This window comes from Nannospalax galili, unplaced genomic scaffold (genome assembly GCF_000622305.1).
Source record: "Nannospalax galili isolate Female #2095 unplaced genomic scaffold, S.galili_v1.0 scaffold364, whole genome shotgun sequence".
In the NCBI taxonomy this organism is placed as follows: Eukaryota; Metazoa; Chordata; class Mammalia; order Rodentia; family Spalacidae; genus Nannospalax; species Nannospalax galili.
In genome coordinates this window covers 2,463,919-2,485,977 of record NW_008352752.1, presented here as the reverse complement: position 1 = coordinate 2,485,977, position 22,059 = coordinate 2,463,919, and the positions used below count along the sequence as shown (strand labels likewise).

General features: G+C 38.9%; 1 protein-coding gene across 8 annotated transcripts in view; it reads right to left on the bottom strand.

Moving 5' to 3' along the window:
• The window catches only part of Tbc1d5 (TBC1 domain family member 5), a 545,935-nt gene that overhangs the window by 112,048 nt on the left and 411,828 nt on the right, over positions 1–22,059 (bottom strand). For all 8 annotated transcript variants that reach the window (XM_029554511.1, XM_017802415.2, XM_029554510.1 and 5 more), the window contains one exon: positions 9,231–9,337. In XM_029554511.1, the coding sequence (XP_029410371.1) occupies positions 9,231–9,337 (107 nt within the window). The remainder of the gene's footprint in view (positions 1–9,230; positions 9,338–22,059) is intronic.

Sequence of the window (22,059 nt, the reverse complement as noted above, 5' to 3'; positions counted from 1 at the left end):
TTATTTTGATATATCACAGTGAAAGATTTATCGTCCTCTTTTTTTTTTTTTTTTTTTTTTTTTTTTAAAAAAAAAAAAAAAAAAAAAAAAAAAAAAAAAAAAAACAAACAAAAAAACAAAACAAAACAAAAACAAAACAAAACAAAAAAAACAACAAAAAACACTAATGCCAATTATAAGCACATAGCCTTCATAACCTAATCATGAAGACCCAGGAGGTATTAAGGTCACCTGTGTTATCTGAGGAGTTTGGGTGAATTTCCTCATCATAAGGTTAAGGGAAAGACGCATCTCTTCCCTGGATGTTCTTCTAACAGCTGTATCTGGGAAATAAATCTGTGTACTAGGTGCTAGTTCCAAGATTTTCATCCTAACTAACTCAGGATTAGTTATTAGGAGTAGGTATCTCTTAATTTCTTTTATTATACTCCTACTTAAAAAAAAATCACGTGTTCTGTACCGTTTATATGTATAATTTTATTTATTTAAAAACCATATGCATGTACCACATGTACTAATCTGTTTTGTATATCACAAAATATATGTAGGATATAATTTTAAAATGAGATGAAGGTATATTTAAATTATTTTATAATACTTTGCTTATAAGTTTTTGTTTTTTCTAAAAAACATAGTTTTACCAGTAGCAATAAACTGAACATGCTTCTCCACTCTTAGAATTCCGTTAAATGCATTGCTAAGGTCAGTTTACTCTGGACAGAGCTATACAGAAACATGAATCTGAATAGAAGGAGCTTGCTACTTGCCCTTGCTAAAGTAAAGCATTCAAGTCCTAATTCTCCAACCACGTCAAGATTCTTCTTTAAGACAATTTAAACCTTTTCCAGTGGGAATCAGCTCTTTTAAAGAATTGATCAGAGATATTGTGCTTCTATGGTTTTCAAGGACAGATTCAAACTTGACTTTGCCACCCAGAAGATTACTAACCAATTTAAGAAAATCTGTCTTCATCACTTCAGATGTTCTTTCAAAGTTTCTAAGAAGTAATAAACCCAGATTACCTTTAGTCAAAATGTCACAAATGAATGAAACATTTCTAAATATCCAATTTCAAAATGTTCTCTCCACAGAATGAATTTCTGGGAAAAAGCTTAGGTTCATTAATAAAATGCCACCATTACCTTGAAGAGAAAAATTAAGTGTTTGTTTAAAAAACATCTGTATCGTACCTTGTTACAGACAGCTACTTGTCATCACCAGAGAGAAAAGCAAACTTCAGAACAGTCTTTTCCAAAGGAAATTATGTTCAGCAATTCTTTTCTAGGTACACTACCAGGAGATATGTAAGGAACCCACAATATATTTAACATCTCAAATTAATAAAATGTTTACTGAGTTAATATCCTTAATATACTTAAGGAGCAAAAGAAACATATGTGTGGCTCTAACTACTTATATTATAGTCATGATTTTTTCAATTTTTTCACTTTTATGTTTATAATCCTTTTGTCATAAATTTTTAACATCTTTCGACTCTCAATAAAACGACAGAGAAACAGTGATGACTTTTCTCTATTTTATATATTTTTATTATTTAAGTATGCGTGTATTGCTTGCATGTAGGTAGGTGCACCCATGTTGTGCAATGCCCATGGAGGTCAAGGTCAGATCCCTGTTAGATCTGGTGGGATCCCCTGGAACTGGAGTTACTGATGGTTGTTAGCTGCCATGAGGGTGCTAGGAACCAACCCCGGGTCCTCTACAAGAAGAGCCAGTGCTCTTAACCTTGGAGCCATCTCTCTAGTCCTGGACTTTTCTCTTTTGAAGAAACTGCTTCATCTTCAGTAAAGAAAGCAAGTGATTAGCTAGGTTGCTATAGTACTTAGATCTGGAGATGATTTTCAAAGAAGATAGCTGTTCTAGTATGCCTTCAGTTGCTGTGATGAAACACTCTGACCAATACCAACTTGGGGAGGAAGGGGTTTATTTGGCTCACATCTCCCGGGTCACAGTTCATCAGGAAGCCCAGGAACTTGGAGGTAGGAACTGAAGCACTGGCCATGGAGGAACACTGCTTATCGGCTTGGTCCCCTGACCCATGCTCAACCTGCTTTCTTATACAATACAGAATAACCTGCCCAGGGGTGGCACTGCCTACAGTGGGCTGGGCCATCCCACATTACTCAAAAATCAAGAAAACACCCGGCAGAAAGGTCCAATGGAGGTAATTCTCCAATTGAGGACCCCTCTACCCAGGTGTGTCAAGTTGACACTAAAGCTGACCAGCACAATAGTTAATTAAGGCCTGACTAGCCACCTGTATAAAACAATGAATGGACCTGAATGTAAGGCAGCGAAAGGCTAAACTATTTCCCTGGGGACAACACAGCAATCAGTGGCAATCCAGGATGGCCACTTCATTCCTTGGCCTCAAGAACCTGTGAAAATCACTTCACTATGATTGTTATATTAGTTTTACATTTATGATTTTAGAGTGACTTTCAGAAGACACATGCATAGGATCGATTTAAGAGTCTTAGTAGTGTTCTTAGAATAAATCTTTCCCCCTAAATATATTTTTCTTATTTATAAAAGACATTGAATAACAATCAGAAGATTGGTTTGTAGTTTTTGCTTTGCTTACTATTAGCCAGAACAGAATTAACCCAGATTTTAATCTCTTCAGTTCTTCAGGAGAAAATGATTACCATTATATTGAATTGTTTCTCAGTAAATGCTCTCTTTTAAAATATATAGAGCAATCATTTCTATAAAGTTTCATAGCTATTTTCAGTTGCCCAGAATAAAAATCACTAAATTTTCTGGACTGACTAAAGGTATAAATAAAGACATGCCTATTTTCAACAAATATTGTTATGATGAGAAAGTATAGGTAATAATCTAATAAAAATCCTTGGAATGTGATCCTTTTACGCTGATTTTTTCACTGATGACACAAAACATTTAATTATGTTGAAAAAGAACATGCAAGGTCAGGGGCTGGAGAGATGGCTCTGTGGTTAAGAGCCCTGGCTGTTCTTGCAGAAGGCCTGGGTTTGGTCCCCAGCACCCACAAGGTGGCAAACAACTCGCCATAACTCCAGTTTCAGGGGACCTGATACCCTCTTCTGGCTTCAGTGGGCACTGCATGACACAGGTATACTTACATACATGTACGTAAAATACACATAAAATATTATGTTTTAAAAACATGAAAAATGGAACATTCTATAATGTTGAATAAAATACTATCAAATAAAAACTCCCTATATATTTGGTACACTCACAATAATCAGTGTTTGCAAACACATGTGGTTCTGAGGGTCCCTCAGGGGTCTCCTAATGACTTTAGACAGAGAACTATATAGCCCAGGCTGGCCACTTGCTTCAGCAATCCCTTGGAGCTTCCTGTTTTCTCAAGCTGAAGTAACATTACTAAGTGAATTCCTCACACCTGACTCTATAGTCTCAATGAGAACTTTCTATAATGTTCTCACACCTTTTGCCTTCCACAAAGGTTAACTATTTTTTTTCTGAAGTACATAGCATCCTACATTAATGCACCAATTATTTTGCTCTGTAAGCAGAAAGTTGAGAATAAACTATATCTTGTGAATGAAGCTGAATCTACAGAAGGGTTCATTCAGTGTATGTGGACCAGCTTCTTCATGCTCCAGACGAGAAAAGGAGTGGCTTATCTAATAAACACAGTGGTTGAACCTCTGTCCTGTGGCAGATGTTGGGCTAGTTTTCTTAGGGATTTCGTCTGTGACTCTGATGAGCTTGGGTTTTAGTAGGGAGAAAGAATGGTCTGGTTTGTCACTATAGAGTGCAGCATATGTTGACAAAAACAGAAGCAAAACTGCCAAAAACTGGTGTTACAGAGAAGGTAGCAAGATGAATCTCCCAAGATCAAAGTAGTCTATGTATGATTAAAAGAGTCAGAAGTGCTGGCCACAGTCTGTATAAACAGCAATACCCTACCAGTTGGACCTCTAAAACTGCAGAGGCTTATTTGTCAGTGTGCTTACCAAGAAGTAAATCCCCAGGGCTACTTCTAGAAACTTCTGGCAAGATTAAGAGGATGTCTTCATAAGTGGATGTCTCAATTGTCAGGAAGAATCACAATGAAACTAGCAATGTCTCTGCTGTTTGAAAATGTGGTCTGAAGTAGCTCACTTTATACCACCAGTAAGAGTAGCAGGAAGAACAAGGCAGGCAGCAGCTCCCAGCTTGCCTGGCTTGCAGCTCTGGCTATGTTGGTCTTTCAGCTCACCAATAGTCTAAGCTCTCTTCAACCCAGGAGCCTGTACTTGCCATTCCCTGTCTAGAGGCTTTCTAGCTACCATTTGCCTGGCTGCCTCATCTTTTTCTATCTGAATGGTGTCCCCCTAGAGAAGGCCTTCTGAGCAACCTACCTAAATTAGGCCTCAGTCACCCATAATTGTAACAACTCCTACTTTAATGGTGACATTCTATTTGCATCCTTTATGACATACTGAACAATTTTTTCTTTCCTTATTATTATGAGGGCCTTATCTTTTTTGTTGTTGATCATTATATCATTGTTAATGAAACATTGCTTAGTTTATAGAAGATACACAATAAAGATGGCTAAGTAATTAGTGAATTTAAAATACATAAAATGAATTCAAAGTTATTTAAGGCTGCTATAAAACTCATAATTGGTTTTGAGAAACACCTGATTTTAATATTATGAAATGTCTGAAAACAATAAACTTCAAATACTGGCTTAATAAAATATTTATATCCCTCATTGAGGATGGCTGCTTTACAGAAATCGTTTATTGATTTTTTAAAAAATGCTAATCTGTATTGAAAAGTTCTATTTCTGATCAGATATGAAAACATACTTGTTTAGTAACTAATACTTAAATATCAAATATAATCAACATCTAATTGTGATGAAAAAGGGTCCAGTGGACAGTTAGTGATGAAAAAAAAAAGTAGCCACTTAGGAACAGAAACTAATGATTCCTCAAGAATGCCAATTTTCACAGAAATGTCTAGTTTTCAGGGGTGGGGATGAGATATTTAAAATATGAAATTATAACAAAAAACATCATTAGACATCATTAGAAACATACTATAGAATCTCAGTAAACCCCTGACAGAAACATTCTGAGAATTAATTAAAGGTCATGGTGTGTTTTCTTTTCAGAATCACATGGGTGCTTGTGAGGCCTGAAAGGCTTAGCTACAAAGGATGACAATAGAGAAAGGACATTTACAGCAGTGTCACCTGACTAGTAGATCTGAATTCAGTAAATATATTTTAGTTTTGACAGACATTTTAACAATGATAGTAGGCAATAACAGAAATGCTACAACTACAATGGGTTTTTAAAATTAAATGAGTAAAAATATAATCACCAGCATAGAATCTGAAACCTGAAGTTTTGTAATTTTAAAAAAGTAAAAGTTAAACACAATCAGAAACAAAAGACAGACTGGAATTGGTCAAGGATACATATTATGTTTTTCTAGCATGTTTCTATGTAAAGGATGACTATAAAATTGTTCTGTAAGTAGCAATTTTCTCCTATTAACAGCACTAGTCATTGCTGAAAGAGTTGCTTGCTAGAAAAAAAACTTTCCCTGGATATTCTACACTTCAAAACAAATGGTAGCTGTCAAAATCTTACTGCATAATCTAAAATGGTAATCCACACACTGTATTTCATTTGTAATAAGTCTTTGTGATAAGGTTAACACATCAACATACAACACAAATAAGAGCACCAAAAAATGAAAATTACTTTGCTTATGCTTCTGTATTAGAATTTTATTTGCTAAGGGGTAGAAACAGATTTTCAAAATTCACAGTTAACTTAAAACAATAGTTTTAAGCCTTTATTCCTAGCCCTTACTGCCTTCAGGAAGGAGAGAACATCTGGTTATTTAAGGAACACAATATGTTCACATTTTCTATGACTTTTGATTCTAATTGGGTTTTAAAATTTTTTTGAATTGAACAACCAGCTACAACAATGTTTTAATCACTTCCTGTTTTTCAGACTGTCTTCCTGTCTTTCTAGCTTCATTTTGTGGACTGTGTATGGAATCTGCTTAACAGAAAAGAAAATGAGAGTCATGACTGGGCTGAAGAGCTAAGCTTAGGATTCCTATGTGCTGTGTGTAGGATCAGCATGCTCCATGAGATTTTTGAAAGCCAGTCTTGTAATAAAGTATATGCTTGAAAATCTCAACTGGGGCTTGGGGCCATTTATTACAGGTTCAAATACTGTCCATTGTAAACACAAGAATTGATGTGAGATGCACACAGGTAGGGTACCACTGGCTTGCAAACGAATGATAATACTGTAGCTCTTGTGCAGAAAGGTAGCTTAAGACCCAGGTTAAATTGCTAGCATTGCCACTCATAAGCTCTGTGACCCTGACTAAATCTTTAAGCTTCATCCTGATTCTAAACAGTTCCTCAGTGAAAGAGGAGTTAGACTATCTAACTCTTTTGCAGTTCTGAAATGCTGATAGCTTCAGTAAAGTACACTAAGGAAATTATTTGCTGAGTCATCTTTATTTTATAACATTTGAAGGTAGAAACAAGTTTTTAGGGAATTCTGACAGAACAAATTAAGGAATTAGATGCTCTTTAAGTTCAATAGGTAGGGCTAATTCACTGTCTTAATAAAAATTACACTGGCTATGGTGTGTGGACTGTAGATACAGGATCCAGGTGAGTGAGGTTCATTTAGATTAGAGTCAATGTGGGATTCTGGAAAGATACATAGTATTTGAAGCAGAATTCAGTTCTAGCAATATTTTCTTATCAAGTATATGTAGGACAAAGCAAGTCATTAAAAATGAGCAGGGGGCTGGAGGGATGGTTCAGTGGTTAAGAGCAATAGTTGCTCTTGCAGAAGACCTGGTTCAAATCCCAGCACCCACATGACAGCTAACAACTGTCTGCAGCTCCAGTTCCTGGAGATCCGACACCCTCTTCTGGCCTCTTCAGGCACTGCATGACATGGGTGCACTTACATACATTCAGGCATTAACACTCACAAAATAAAAACAAAGTTTAAAACAATTAGCAGGATTCATTGTTGAGGAGGAACAACTGATAAAAGGTGTGCATATGGGTAGGTAAAATGGAGTGTTACCCTGACTCAAAGGGGAGGAAATGGCCTAATTGAACCTGGAAATGGCTTCATGAAAAAGGCAGAATGGATGCCAGGAATCTCAGAAGGGAATGAGTAGATTCAAAGGCCAGAAAGCCACTCTTGCTAGCTTGGAGACCTCTAAGTCATCAATGCCTGGTATTCTGATACACTATTTGAAGCTTTCTCACTCTTCATGGCCATGTTTTCTGTTGGTAAGACTTTGAATGTAAAACAAGGATTTTGCTTTTTTAGATATTAAAGTTATTACTTTTCCCCCTTAAATCTGAAAGAAACTATATTTTTAATGCTTGTACAATTTGTTTCATTCTATTTTACCAAGATAAAAATGGCACACGCCTTTAATCCCAGCACTTGGGAGGCAGAGGCAGGCGGATCTCTGTGAGTTCAAGTCCAGCCTGGTCTACATAGTGAGTTCCAGGACAGCTGGGGCCACAGGAAGACCCTGCTTCAAAAAGACCAAAAAAAAAAAAAAAGATAGGCTAGCAAAATGGAAAAAAAAAATCACACTAACACGAAAGGCAGTGAGAGTCTATTGCTGGACTTAGTATAAGAATTTTGAAGCTGGACAACCGACTCATAAAAGGATCAGCCATATTTAGGTAGGTTAAAATTACTGATAGTTATGATAACACATTCATTTCCTTTGTCAAATGAACCAATCCCTGCCCACAAATAGGGAATTGAAATTTAGCAAACTTTTCCATCTTATAGCACTAAGAGTTTCTAAAGCTGAGGTGAAAGAATGAGCCTTAAATTTGTATCAAAACTTATATATCACTGACCAGCACCTCATCTTTGTTACTCTTTTTGTTGTTGGTGTTATTGTTAAAAAGTAAATGTGGTGCGGCACTGGTGGTATAGTGGTGGGGCTAGAGAGATGCTCAGTGATTCAAAGCACTGGCTGCTCTTGCAGAAGATCTGGGTTCAAATCCCAGCACCCACATGGTGGCTAACAGTCATTCATAACTCCAGTTCCAGGGGATCCAACACTCTCCTGTCCTTTCTGGACATTGCATGACACGGGTGCACTTGCATACATGCAGGCATTAACACTCATATACACAAAATAAAAATATATAAACAATAAAAGTAAATGTGACTTACATATATGTATATGTAGCTAGAAATAGAGATACAGTAAGCTTCCTTACACATCAAGGAAATGATAAGCTATGGTTAACACAATTGATTTGTGTAAAAGAGATGGTATAAAAAGTTCAAGTTTCTATAAAAAGCAGATATAGGCAGAAGAAAATTCCATGTCACAGAATAGAGAATATAATTAAAGATAATAGATGATCAAACAGAGCTTTGGCAACAGAACTCACAGACAGACTGACTGACTCAGAGACAGTTTGACAACTGCCAATGTGACTATTGGGAGGGTTGCCAAAGAGCCCAAGCTGGGGTTGCCATTAATGCCTGGCGCTCTGAGACTCCGTCTGAAGCTTTCTCACTCTTCATCCAATATTTTTGTTTGGCTCAAAAGTAGCAAGAATTCACAGATTTTTTTAGATCATTAAATGTTCTTATTTTCAAGAAATATAACATTAGTTGTAAAAGAGCACACTTTTTCTGTGAAGTGTAAAGAAAATTTTTGATGAATTGCTTAACACTCAAAGAGAGAAATCGGTGTTAAAGTCTGTTTAAATCTTTACTAGGTTACTTGCAAGCTATAAAATAAGAAATGTATCCACGGTAGTTCCTCCATACCTCACCGCAGCTCTTCTTTCTTCATGTGGCCCCAAAGATCCTACTTGAATAAATCATCACTTATGAGGGGCACCAAAAATAAGTTTGGCTGCAAGAAGTAGCAGTTGTTCAACTATTTCACTAAGCAATCAGGAAGGTGGGAGGGCAGGACAGCTGCTGAGTGACATGAGGACCCCTGGGCTCCCGTTTCTCAGGCCGCTGTCTACTGAATTTGTTTGCTAAAATGCTAGCCAATTAGATTCGTGAATTTTGGCTTGTAACTTTTGACAAATTCCACATTAGATAAATCATTCGTTAGGCAAATTCTACATTAGGAATTATTATACTCAGATGGAGCAGTGAATTTTTCATACAACTTAAGATTAGGCATATTTTCCTAAGAAAGCTTACCTTTGGGTCTCTAAGAAACAGAGCCTTAAGAATCAGTGAGTGCACATCCCCGATGAGTGGATAATGCATCAGAAGTCCGAGACAGGTCTGGTAGTTACTAGAAATCACTAAATAAGAGGAAAAATAATTCAGATACAATACTGTTTAAGATATTTTGCATTATGGTGACTTAAAAAATAATGGAGATCTAAAGAAAGCAAGGCAATAATTTAGGTGATTTGATACAAGGATATACAGAGAGGGTATCTCTGGCAAATGTCCTTTGGATCAGCGCACTGTATCGTTAACTGCAAGCTAACACACTAGCATTTATTCTTGGGGAGTGTTGAAGGAAGTTCATACACAGTCACATGCAATATAATTCTTACATGGATACATATTTACTGCCATTTATAGGACTGTGTATATGGATACCTTTAATTTTGCTCCTTAGACATTAGTAACAAAATCCACACAAATGGGAAAGCAGTTATAAGACAAATAGAAATAATTTACAGTCAGAAACACCTTCTCAGATCCTTTTTCTTTCTGCTGTTGGAAAAGCCACTTGCTATAGCTACTTCCCATTCCCCTCCCATGAGCACTGAGGGAGGGGGCAGGACTGGGCAAAATGAATAGTACAATCCATGTATGGAAGCACTTTATCATCTTCATTTCTGTTGCTGACCTGACAGCTTGTAATTTCATACATCTGCTTTCATTTGTAAAGCACTCACTTACCTACCCTTTCCATATCTCTTCAGACTCCTCTTATTTGTTCCTTTTCATATTCATGTTCAGTTACCTGTTGTCATATTTTCTCTAGACATTAAAAAGGCTAGGATAGAATGGTAAAATGTTTATGTGCAGTTTTTGTTGAAAATTAGTAAGTAAAAAAAATCAATTGACCTTTTAATTTAAAAAGGTATCTTTTTCAAATTCTATAATGATACTATATTTTAATAACTGGCCAGGAAAAAATTTTTACATATTTAAGAGATGCAAGAAAGTTTTGTGAAAAGTGTTTTAGTCTCAGTACTCAAAGATATGGGTTTGACTCTGAGGATTTCATTTGAATCTTTTGTAAAGTTGCCTAAAATGTTACTCTAAACCTGTTTGGGTCATCTCTATGAGCTTGTTTAGTCTTAGAAAAACTGCCTGCTTTGTTCAATGCAGCATCCTACTGAGTGCCTGCTAAAACAGGTTCTAAAGAGTGCCCTAAGCTAAGACAGGTTATAAAGATAAGCAAAAAAGAAGTCCTTGCTCTGAAGAAAATCAGAGTACAGAAAGGCCAAGGTACAGCACCAACAACTACTCCACTGAGATGGTAATGACTTACTGAAGACTTTTGGGACCAGAACTCAGGCTTATTTCATTTAATGTCTAGGAAAGTTTTATTATTAAGGGTATAATTGTCATCCTTGTTTTACACATGCAAAAGATGATATGTGGAGAGGGTAAGTCACTTGTTCAAATCACACTGCCTTGGAGTAATATTAAGGGGACTTAATGTGGGCATTTGTACCCATTATACAGTAACTTAAATATCCTGAAAGGTCAGACTAATGGAGCTGGATGTAAGTATGCATTTATTTTGAGGGACCAAGGCAATGATCCTATGTTATTATAACTATATAGCTTCGAAGCCATAAGAAGCTATAAAACACAGAATAGTGTATTAACATTCTACTTGTAAAACAAATGAAGCTAACGTTTTTCTCTTTCATCGATACATACCTATCACCAAATTTAATGAACATTTCCTGAGTATCTATTAAATGCCAGATATTCAGACTATGTGATGTCCCAACACTAAGGATATAAGGGTAGGTAAACCTGAGTCTCCTGCTTTGAGCTACTACCATCTTCAATTTACTAGCAAATCCTGCACTTTTAATTTGCAGTTACATTAAGTATTAAATCTCATTTGGAATAACTATGCCCAATTTAGGGCAGGTAGAAGAATTATACAGACTTGTTTATAAAACAAGGTAACAGGGATCTGAAACAATAACTTAGCACTGCTTCTAGGTAAGTCCTTCCCTCCTTCCTCTGCTCTCATGTTCCCCCTTCCCTTCTTGCAGTGCTTGGAACTGAACCTGAAGCCTTACGTATGCTAGGCAAGCACTCTACTACCGAACCATTCCCTCAGGGGTCTTACTCCTTATAGTAAATTTTTATTTACTATGAAAAACTAATATACAATATTGTTCCATCTCCAATGTTTACTCTACCAAATCCAGATAGGGTCATGGCAAAACCCAAGAAACCTAAAACAAAACAAGCCCTGAGTTTGCTTTCTACCTGTGTTTGAAATAAGTATGCTTCTATTTTAAAAGCAGAATACTGAAGCAACACTCTGAAGAGCTGATTCAGAGAAAGAAAAAACAAGTGAATGGTACCTAGAGAAACAACCAATTTGGAATAAAAAAACTAGGCTGGAATTGCTGGCCTTGTCATGTATTAAATGTGTGAAGTTAGGCAAGCAACTTAACATGTATGTATATTATTGATTACTTTTATGTTATTTTATGTGTATGAATGTATTGCCTGCATGTATATAAGTGTACCCATGTCATGCAATGCCCAAGGGGGTCCGAAGAGGACATTGGATCCCCTGGATCTAGAGTTATAGATGGTTGTTAGCCACTATGTGGGTGCTGGGACCCAAACTTGAGACCTCTGTAAGAGCACTCGGTGCTCTTAACCAGTGTTTCTCTACCTTTTCATCTCATTACTCACTGGAGAATAAAATGAGATGCTACAGTGTGAAAACAGTCTTTCGATAAAAATTATTAACACTGAGGCAATAACTGTCTCAGAGTCAAAGTGGCAAGCACTACTAGTCATGTAAGACTAGGCACAGAGCAAACAACCAAGGATTAAACATAAAGCAATGAGCCAATGACGAAACCTGAAGGTTTTCTCATAATTCACTACACTTCAGTGAAAATACTATCACGTACTCCTAATCAGAGCTCAAAGTCTATTACTCCCAAATCTGTACAATGCTATGTAAATGAAGCCTGAAAAATTTTGGAGACACTAAGATTAAGAAAAGAAGTAGTAAACTTGATTCACAGGTCTGCCTCTGTCTTTGCCCCCTAGTGGACTGAACCTGGGGTCCTGTTCATGTTAGGCAAGGGCTCTATTACTGTGCTGTATCACCAGACCAGTGTTTTGTTGTTGTCTTCTGTTTGTTTCCCTCCAGCTTCATCTCTCTTAATTTTTAACAGAAATGAAAAGAAAGGTTGGGGTATGGCTCAGTGGAAGAGCAATTGCCTAGCACATACAAGGCCCTGGGTTTCGTACCCAGCTCTATGAAACTGGTTTTGTTTTAAAAAGGCCAAGAACTGCTAACAGGCCCAAGTCATTTAGCAACACACTCTGTTCCAAATGCCAAAAATGTCAAAATGTCAAAAGTATGTGGGAGCTTGTATCTAATCCTTAAAAGATTTTAGGGTTACCTCTTCAGAGGGGAGAATGTTGGAGGGGAGTGAGTGGGCATGGATTTGATCAAAACACCTCATATGCATGTATGAAATTCTCGATAAAGTTTTTGTAAAAGTTAAAAAAAAAATAACTAAATCTGAATACAAACACATATAGGCACAAGTTTTATTTCTTTGTGATTGGTGGGTCTTAATACCTTACTCAGGAATATAAATGGTTGATGTATACATTGTATTTAAGGAGTGTTAACAGGGGCCAGTGAGATGGCTCAAGTTGTCCTGACCTTCATATGTTTGCTATGGCACAAGTGTACCCAAACCCACACCCACCCACCCACACCCACACCCACATAAACACACACAAAATGTTAAAAAACAAAACAAAATGGGGGGGCAAATGGGAGGGTGCCATTTGGGATACAGGTGAAAAAAAAAAAAAAAACCCTTAAAAGTGCAAGCAATATCCCTTTCCTCTAGTTATTTTGTGCATTCATTCATTGAAAACACATTAAATACCTATTTTTGTTTCGAATAGTGAGTTCAGCCGAAGGATGTGAAAAGAATACTTTCTCTTTGTAATCAGTGGCAGGGAAGGACAACAGTAACTGCAATAGAGTCAGGCTGGTAGATTAGGGGCTGTGAAGACTCCTAGGACAGAAGCCTGAGGTCAGCAAGGGTTTCTGCCAACATTATGAGGAGGTCAACGGAGCATGATACTGAGTAGCCCCTATCAAGGTAAAATGAAGATGTGGAGGGAGAACACCAGACAGAGGTTTTATTGTACACAGTGGACACCATGATGTCCCTTGGGAACGAGGTGAGTAGATAAACAAACTGTGGTACATCTGGAAAACAGAATATTATTCAGCCTGGGGACTGAATCTGGTGCCTTGTACATGTTAGGCAAGTACAACATGGAAGGACTTAAATGCTATTACTAGATGACATAAGCCAACCTGTAAGGCTTCACACTGCATTACCTTCACTACAGGACATTCTGGAAAAGGCAGAACTATGGAGACACAGGGGACCCTGGAGTTTGAGGGCAGTGAAATTACTCCATATGATTCCTTAATGGTGGAAACACAGTGGCTTGGATATAAATGCCCTAGTGGTTGATATATAAAGGCTTGCTTCTAGGAATGGTGGCACTATGAGAGTCTGCCTGATGGTCCTGGCAAGGGGTGGATAGCCTTGAAGGGACTGTGTGACCTAGCCTGTCCCCCAACTCTCCTACTCTCCCATTCCATGCTCCTGAAATGATTTTTTTTTTGTTTCTTCACCTTCTTCTACCATTAGGTTTCATCATGATGAGCTGCCATCACCAAAGGCACAAACCCATGGTGCTGACTGATCTTGGACTTGAACCTCTAGAAATGGGAGCCAAAATAAAGCTGTTTATCAAAAGTAGCCCACATCAAGTATTCAGTATAGTGATGGGGAACTGATAAATATGAACATCAAGAGTGACCCTAATGTCAACTATGGATTTGGAGTGACATTTATGTGTCAAGGTTCTCAGATGGAGGATGATGACAGTGAAAGAGACTGTAGGTGTATGATGGCAGAGGGTTAGTGGAAACTAGTTTCTGTTGTTTTGCTGTGACTTAAAACTTCTCTTAAAATACAAAATGCAGGGGCTGGGGAGATGGTTCATTGGGTAAAGTGCTTACTACCCAAGCATGAGGACCTGAGTTTGGATCTGCATCACCCACAAGGGTGGTGGTATGTGCATGTAATCCCAGTACTGGGAGGTGGAGACTAGCTGAAATGGCAAGCTTCAGGTTCAGGCCCTGCCTCAAAAAATAAGGTGGAGAAATGACTGACAATGGCATTGCAACCTCAACATCTTGCCTCTATATGCAACTACATGGGTGAGTGTACCCTCCCCCACCCCAAAAGAGTCTACCCTTCAAATGAAAATGAAAACAGAAATCATATTTTACGTTAAAGGGAAGAGCTCTGGAGTCAGGGAGTGCTTAAACACTCCTTCAAAAATAAGACTGCTGATATGTACTTTGATGAGCTTTGCCACACATTGCTATGTAGTTTGAGAGTATTTTTGGTCATAGAGGTTGGTAAAGGTTTTCCAAAAAAGACAAACTTAATCTGCAATTGAAAAATTGCAGTTGCAGTATAATGTTGAACATGCTCTTAATTAGAAAATAGAGAAACAAATTGTGGGGGGACAGATGGAAGCACTGGCACAGACAGGTAGTAGCTGAGAAGTAAGCAGAGAGCAGCACAGGCAAAGGGAGCAGCATGGAAATCACAGCGAGGATACAACTGCCACACATGCCAGGCCAGGCAATGGCCAGAGACACCAGGAAAATGATAGCACTGGAACATGCTCTAACATATTTTTACTGGCTGAAAACACAAGACAGGGAAGGGAGCTCAAAGGTCCAGGCATAAATGAGGAGATAGAAATTACATTGTTTGATCACTACACATAATATACATACACTGAAATACCACACTGTAAACCATAGTACACGTACACACACACACACATAATTGTTAGTTTAAATAACAAAAGAAACCACCACGAACAACAAAACCAAGGTAAAAAGAAGGTAGACAAAAGAAACTTTTCCAGAAAAAAATCACCATGTTTTAACTAAAAACCCCAAACCAGTTAGCTGGGTAAGGTAGTGTGTACCTGTAGCCCAGCAGTCTGCAGACAGAGGCAGGGTTCCCATGAGTTCCAGGCCAGGCTGGGCTCTGGTTATGAGACCCTGCCTCAGAAAAAGAAAACAAACAAAAATCTACACTTAAAATGAAACTAATTGTATTTGATTACAGTATTTTAATTCCTAATACAATTTATGAGACAAATAAAAGGTATTTTACTTTGAAAGTCAGAAAGACAGTTTTTCTTTAATATTAAACAACAACAGAGGGCTGGGGAGACAGCTTTGTCAATAAAGTGCATAAGCACACAAACCTGAGTTTTGATGCTCAGAATTCAATAAAACATGGGAATGGCTAAGCATGCCTGTCCCCAGCAGTGGGTAGGTGCAGACAGGATTCCCTGACCAGCCTCAACAAATTGGTGAGTTCAGGTTAGTGAGAGACCTTGCCTTAGAAAACAAAGGTTAGGAGCGATTCAGGAAATTCACCTGATGTCAGTCTCAGACCTACACTCAAACATACCACCACACATGTACAAAAAAATAAAGAATAATAATAAAGTGTTGTGAAACATTTTCAATATTTTAAAGTAGACAACGCTTTTTTAAAAAGTCATGTCAAGGGCCTGGAGAGATGGCTCAGCAGTTAAGAACACTGGCTGTTCTTGTAGATGACCCAGGTTTGATTCCCAGCACCCATATGGGGGGGGGCAGCAACTTTCTGTAACTCTAGTTCCAGGGGAAACAACACCCTCTCTGCCTTCTGTGGGCATTTCACAACATGGATGCACTTACATACATGCAAGCAAACACTCATACACATAGAATAAAACTAATAAAAATAAGATGTATATTAAAAGCCGTTATTTGTAGTTGGGTGTGACGGAGCATGCTTATAATCCCAGCTCTTAGAAGGCTGAGGCAGGAAGACTGCTGTGAGTTTCAGCCCAGTTTAGGCCACACTGTGAGTTCCAGGGCAGCCTGGCTACAAAGTGAGACCCTGTCTGAAGAGAGGGGGTTGGGGGAGTGGGAGAGAGGGAAAGAGGGAGAGAGGGAGAGAGGGAGAGAGGGAAAAGGAAAGAGGGAGGGGAGGAAGGGGAGAGAGGGAGGGAGGAAAGGAGAGAGGGAGCAGAAATGAGAAAGAGCATACCCTTAAAAGAACAACCAAGCAAATAAATCATTATTTGGTATTCCAAGGAGGACAGCACCTGTCCTCTTGACAGTCACTGCACACAAGTCCAGCCCAAGTCTCTGGACTCTCTTGAACCTGGTGTCTCCTGAGCATTAACTGAGCACAGAAAACTCCTGGTGTTGATGGTTAGGAAAATCATAGTATGTGGTCTGCTAATCAGAAATCTTGAATGTTTTAGAGCGCGTGGGATCTGCCCCACAATAACTAAGAAACCATATGAGTGTAGTTATATGCTGCACTAAGTGATACTGATTAAAACTACCTCATAAGACTGCCCAAGTTAGAGGCTGATGAGGGCTTGGAATAATGAAAGATTGGGGATAGGTTACCTCAGGTTAGGCTTGGAAATAGCAAGATTTAGGTAGACGGAGTGTAGGGGGAGAAGAGTCACAAGACTGAGTTACAGAACAGTCAAAGCTGGTTAAAAATAAGTGTGAAGAGGGGCTTGAGAGATGGCACATACTGGTCTTGTAGTGGATTCAAGTTCAGTTCCCAGGACTCATGTTGGGGGAGGGGGGCTCACAATGGTTTACAAGTCCAGCTCCAGAGGAGTCAATGCCCTCTCCTAGACTCCACAGGCACCTGCACTTCACATACACATATACACACACACAATTTAAAAAAAACACTGTGAGGGGAGTAAGCCATTCATGAACTGGTGCAGGACCACAGCTCATAATGACTGCCATAGTGATTCCTTGCCTTCTGACTTTTCTTTTTTAAAAATTTAATTTAAGCTAGGTGTGGTGGCACACACCTTTAATCCAAGCACTGGGGAGGCGGAGGCAGAGGCAGGTGGATCTCTATAAGACTGAGGCCAGCCTGGTCTATATAGTGAGTTCAAGGTCAACTGGGGCTACAGGGAGACCCTACTTCAAAAAGAAAATAGAACAAAACAAAACAAAACAAAAACCCCTGATGAAACCACAGACCTTCACATCAGATAAACAAATAACTGCATAGTATTTCACACACTGTCAGGATGGCACAGCCATTTCCTTTTGAAATATTTTATTATTTTTATTTTATGTATGTGTGTATTGCCTGCATGTAGGTAAGTCCACCCGTGTCGTACAATGCCCACGGAGGACAGAAGAGGGTGTTGGATCCCCTACAACTGGAGTTACAGGGAGTTGTTAGCTGCCATGTGGGTGTTGGGATTTGAACCTGGGTCTTCTGCAGGAACAGCCAGTGTTCTTAACTGCTGAGTCATCTCTCCAGCCCTGACAGAGCCATCTCAAGCCTGTCTATTGAGTTCCTAGGAACACAGACCCTGAACTGAAGGAAGGCAAGTATCTTCCTCAGTGAAATTTCTGAGCTACCAAGTGCATATCCAATGCCAAGAGCCTTGAATAATAGAGCTCAGTTAAGAATTTTTGAGTGAATAAGACACAAACTACTGAGTGTGAATTAACATCATCACTCAGGATACTCAGCAGCACATCAGATTCAGAATCCATTGATGTGGAATAACAACTTGAAACCAGTGTTCTGCTTGCTTGGAATGCTGAATTTAGCACTGGTTCACCTTCCTCTTGGTCCTGACTGTGGCCTAAAATATCAATTCACTTGTCAGTGCTGCCCTCCCAGGCACTCCCCCAGTCTTGCTTCATGTCCTCTCCTGCTGCTGCCACCTCTCCCAGCTCTTTGTTGAAGAACCATGTCCTTCTCTCTAAGCCCAGCCCTCTTGAATTTGCTGCTGTCCTTCCTATCTCCAGAAGTGAACTGGGGACCACATTGTTCCTGCACATGCTTTAAATCTTTCCATAAAAATCCCTCCTTTGAAGTTCACGCTATGGACCCACACAGCCATTAGGCCCATTTTACACTATCATACATGTACCATGGGCTGGTAATAGTAACTTGGCAATTACTTGTTGAAATACTGGTTATTTAAATAAATGATTGATTAAAGTTTGCTTTCCTAGCCATTTTTATTTGTTTGAGGTTTTGCTATCTGGTTCACTCTTCTTTTCCTATTATGATTCCTGGTGAGGTTCCCATGGAGAACCAACTAAAAATCTTATCTTCTTCATAGTTCCTTCATTTTCTAGTAAACTTTCGCCCTCCTTTCCTAATGTCAGTCATTCTGGCCACATCTATAACTGTTCTGCATCTTCTTGTGTGGCCACAGCCTCCTATGCTTTACCTGTCTCTTGATCCACCTCGATCCTGATTCTGACGTCTTCCCAGCTATTTCTTGGCTGTGCTTCCATCCTGACACATCTTAAACTGCTGCTTTGAAATGTACTTCACACCCTCCACTGTCTCACTTTCCTTTTAGCCTCTGGGACTATACTGAACACAGCTGGGGATGCTGCTACTGCATTGCTGTGAGCTCATGGAGGCTACCTGAGGCTTGTCCTTGTCAGCCATATCTACCTTGGCTCTCGAACCTCTAGCCCTACTCTTCCTCATCCATAACACAAGACCTTGCTGCCTCCTTTTTCCAATATGGAATTTACTCATTTTCTGTTTTCTTCATCTATAAATAAACTTCTGACACCAGCCTAGTGATTTTTTTTTTTGGATCAGCAGCAGTTTTTACTGCTGCCACAGAGCTGACCTTCTACAGGCTTCCCGTTCAGGCTCTTGTTTCCTCAGTTACTTCCTTCAATACACATCTGTTTGAAGGCTTCCTATGCTCTAGGTGCCATTATAGATGCTGCATTTAGCAGAGAAATCAAGACAGGCCAAAAAACACCTGGGGAACTGGGTATAACTGGGTATAAATGAGAGAAAAAGTTAAGACTTCAACAAATAAGGTAATTTCTCTTTTCATAGATGTTAGCTACGGAACAGCCATGCACCAATTCTTGAAAGAGAAATTCACAAAGTTGACAAGTCTCTATCAGCGCTCCCCGCCTTCATGGATCTTGGTCTCACTCGAAACAGTCACCTAGGTTTCTTTCCTACTCTTCTGTCCCTGGAAGATCACTATATAGATGCCATTTCTATAATTTTATTAGGTCATCATTTTATTGGAAAAGTAATGCTAGAAAAAATGATCAACACTGCTATTGCTATTCACTATAGCAAGGAAATGGAATCAATTTAAATGTCTTTAATAGATAAATGGATAATGAAAATGTGGCACATATATGCAAAGGAATTTCATTGGGCTACAAGGAAAAATAAAATTATGAAGTTTTCAGTAAAATGGATAGAACTGGACAATATTAAGTGAGGTAACGCAAGCTCAAAAAGACAAATACTGCATCTTCTCTCTCAGATAAGATCTACTTTTGCATTTTTATGTGTGTCTTTATATGGGAGTGAGTGTGCACAGAGGTCAGGGAACCAGCAATGGGCCCTTGAGATGGAATAAAAGAAAATTTAGGGGAGAAGGGCTGGGCAGGGATATAGAACACATGTGACATGTATATGGAATGGGGAAAGCTGGGGGTAGAAGGGTAAAAAACATACAGGAGGGGCTGGGGAGATGGAGAAGAGCAGGTAGGGGTGAGGAAATCAATCAAAACTAGTAGTTATGAAAATATCATGAAGAAACGGTACTTTGAATGCTTATTAAAAATGGGAGAGGCTGGAGAGATGGCTCAGTGGTTAAGAACACTGACTGTTCTTGCAGAAGACCCAGGTTTGAATCCCAGCACCCACATGGCAGCTAACAACTGTCCGTAACTCCAGTCCCAGGGGATCTGACAGTCTCTTCTGTTCTCTGCGGGCATTGCATGACACGGGTGCACTTATCTACATGCAGGCAATACATGCATACACATAAAAAAAATAAATAAAAATTAAAAAAAAGATAAAGGTAAAGCAAATCAAACAACCAATACTAAATGATTCTAGACAAGGCCACACTGCACCAAGTAATTCCCCATGTTCTTCACTATGTAACTCAGCTCTGGCCCCACCAGTTCTCCCACACCCCCAGTGCCAGGTACATGTGAACTTCTTCAGCCTTTCATTCTGTCCCTCTACTCTCTCCTTAGGTCAGACTACACAGTTCTTCAAGGTTCTACTACCAGTTTCTCCTCTTCCAGTTCTCTCCTCCCCCATACGAAGGATTAAACCTACTGGCTTGTGTACATGAGTGCTCTGACACTGAGCTCCATCCTCCACTCCCAGTATCTCTTAAATGCCAGTATGGAATTCGGAATTCCACCATTGCCCACATTCTTTCTGTATGTATTCACCTTATGTAGGGTGGCCGTATAATTTTTATGATCTTGGAGGGGAGGCTTTGACAGGGAAAGAGGAAGTATCGATAAGTGCTACTTTGGAATAGTATATATAAATCAAGACCATCCCAAACAAACAAACTAGGATATCACCCTTTATTCTTAGGTGACCATATCCACTGTCATGGCTTTTTTTGGGGGGGGTCTTTTTGAGACAGGGTCTCCCCCTGTAGCATCCGCTGGCCTGGAACTCTCTATGCAGACCAGGATGGCCTTGAATTCACAGAGATTCACCTGCCTCAGCCTCCCAAGCACTGGGACTAAAGGCATGCGCCACCACACCCAGTCTCACTGTCATGGTTTTAAATAACAGATATCTGTTAATCATTTGCAAAATTCATTATGTATCTCTGATACTGACAACAATCTTAGTTTTTAAAAATCTTCATGCTATGATTTCTAACTGGTATTTCAAATGCTGCACGGGCAAAACTTAAATAAACATTTATATTCTTAAAAGGTTGTATTTCCTACTCAATTTTCTAGTCACTTAAACCTCCAAGCAGGTCACTATTATAGATTCCCATTCCTTTTCATCTATCATATTTAATCACTAAGCCACGTGAGTTTAGTTCTGAATATCTCTCTAATCCACTGCTCCCTGAATTCTGTCATAACTTCCATCCGTCTTCCTTGCCCTAGTCTTTTCTTAATTTCCTCCCTTGGACTGACTGATCAGAAGCGATCATCATAATCCCTCTTGGTCACTTCCACAGTCTTTCACCTCACTCCCTTTTAACTAGAGTGAAACCATACAGCATGAAGAAACACAAACACATAGTCAGCGAATGGCTTCACATAAAAGGCACCTGTTGATGTTACTTCTTCTGCCTGGAAAGAAGATCTCTTTGTCTTCCAACACCTACACCATTTTCTACACTTGCCCAGAGCCAGTTCACTGGGGACTCAGTGCCTGTATTAAATTTTCATCCTGCTTCTCAAGCCCAGCATCAGATAAGTTCTTTTGAAATGATCCATGCCAATCTTCCCTACTAGCTAGCAAGCTTCTTTAGGACAAGGGCGATCTTAAATACCTAACAGCCACTCCACCTTCAGGGGATGCCATCCACTGTGATGGGTCTAACCAACAGAATCACCATAAGTTAGACTAAACACTGAAAAGAATAAACAGCTTCAACCCTTTTCTACTTTCCCACATGTATCCATGTTTTGTAAAATCATCAGTGGAAAGATTAAAAATGTATAAAGGTTTCTGCTGCCAAAAATTTGCCATGTTTTATTAAATTAAAAGAGTAGATCTTAGCATAAGAGAAAGGATGATTAAGTTAAATATATGTGGGTGATGTGCCAAAATGATGAAAAGAGCAAACTTAATTGTTTAAGATTTCAGAAAATCAGAATACATTT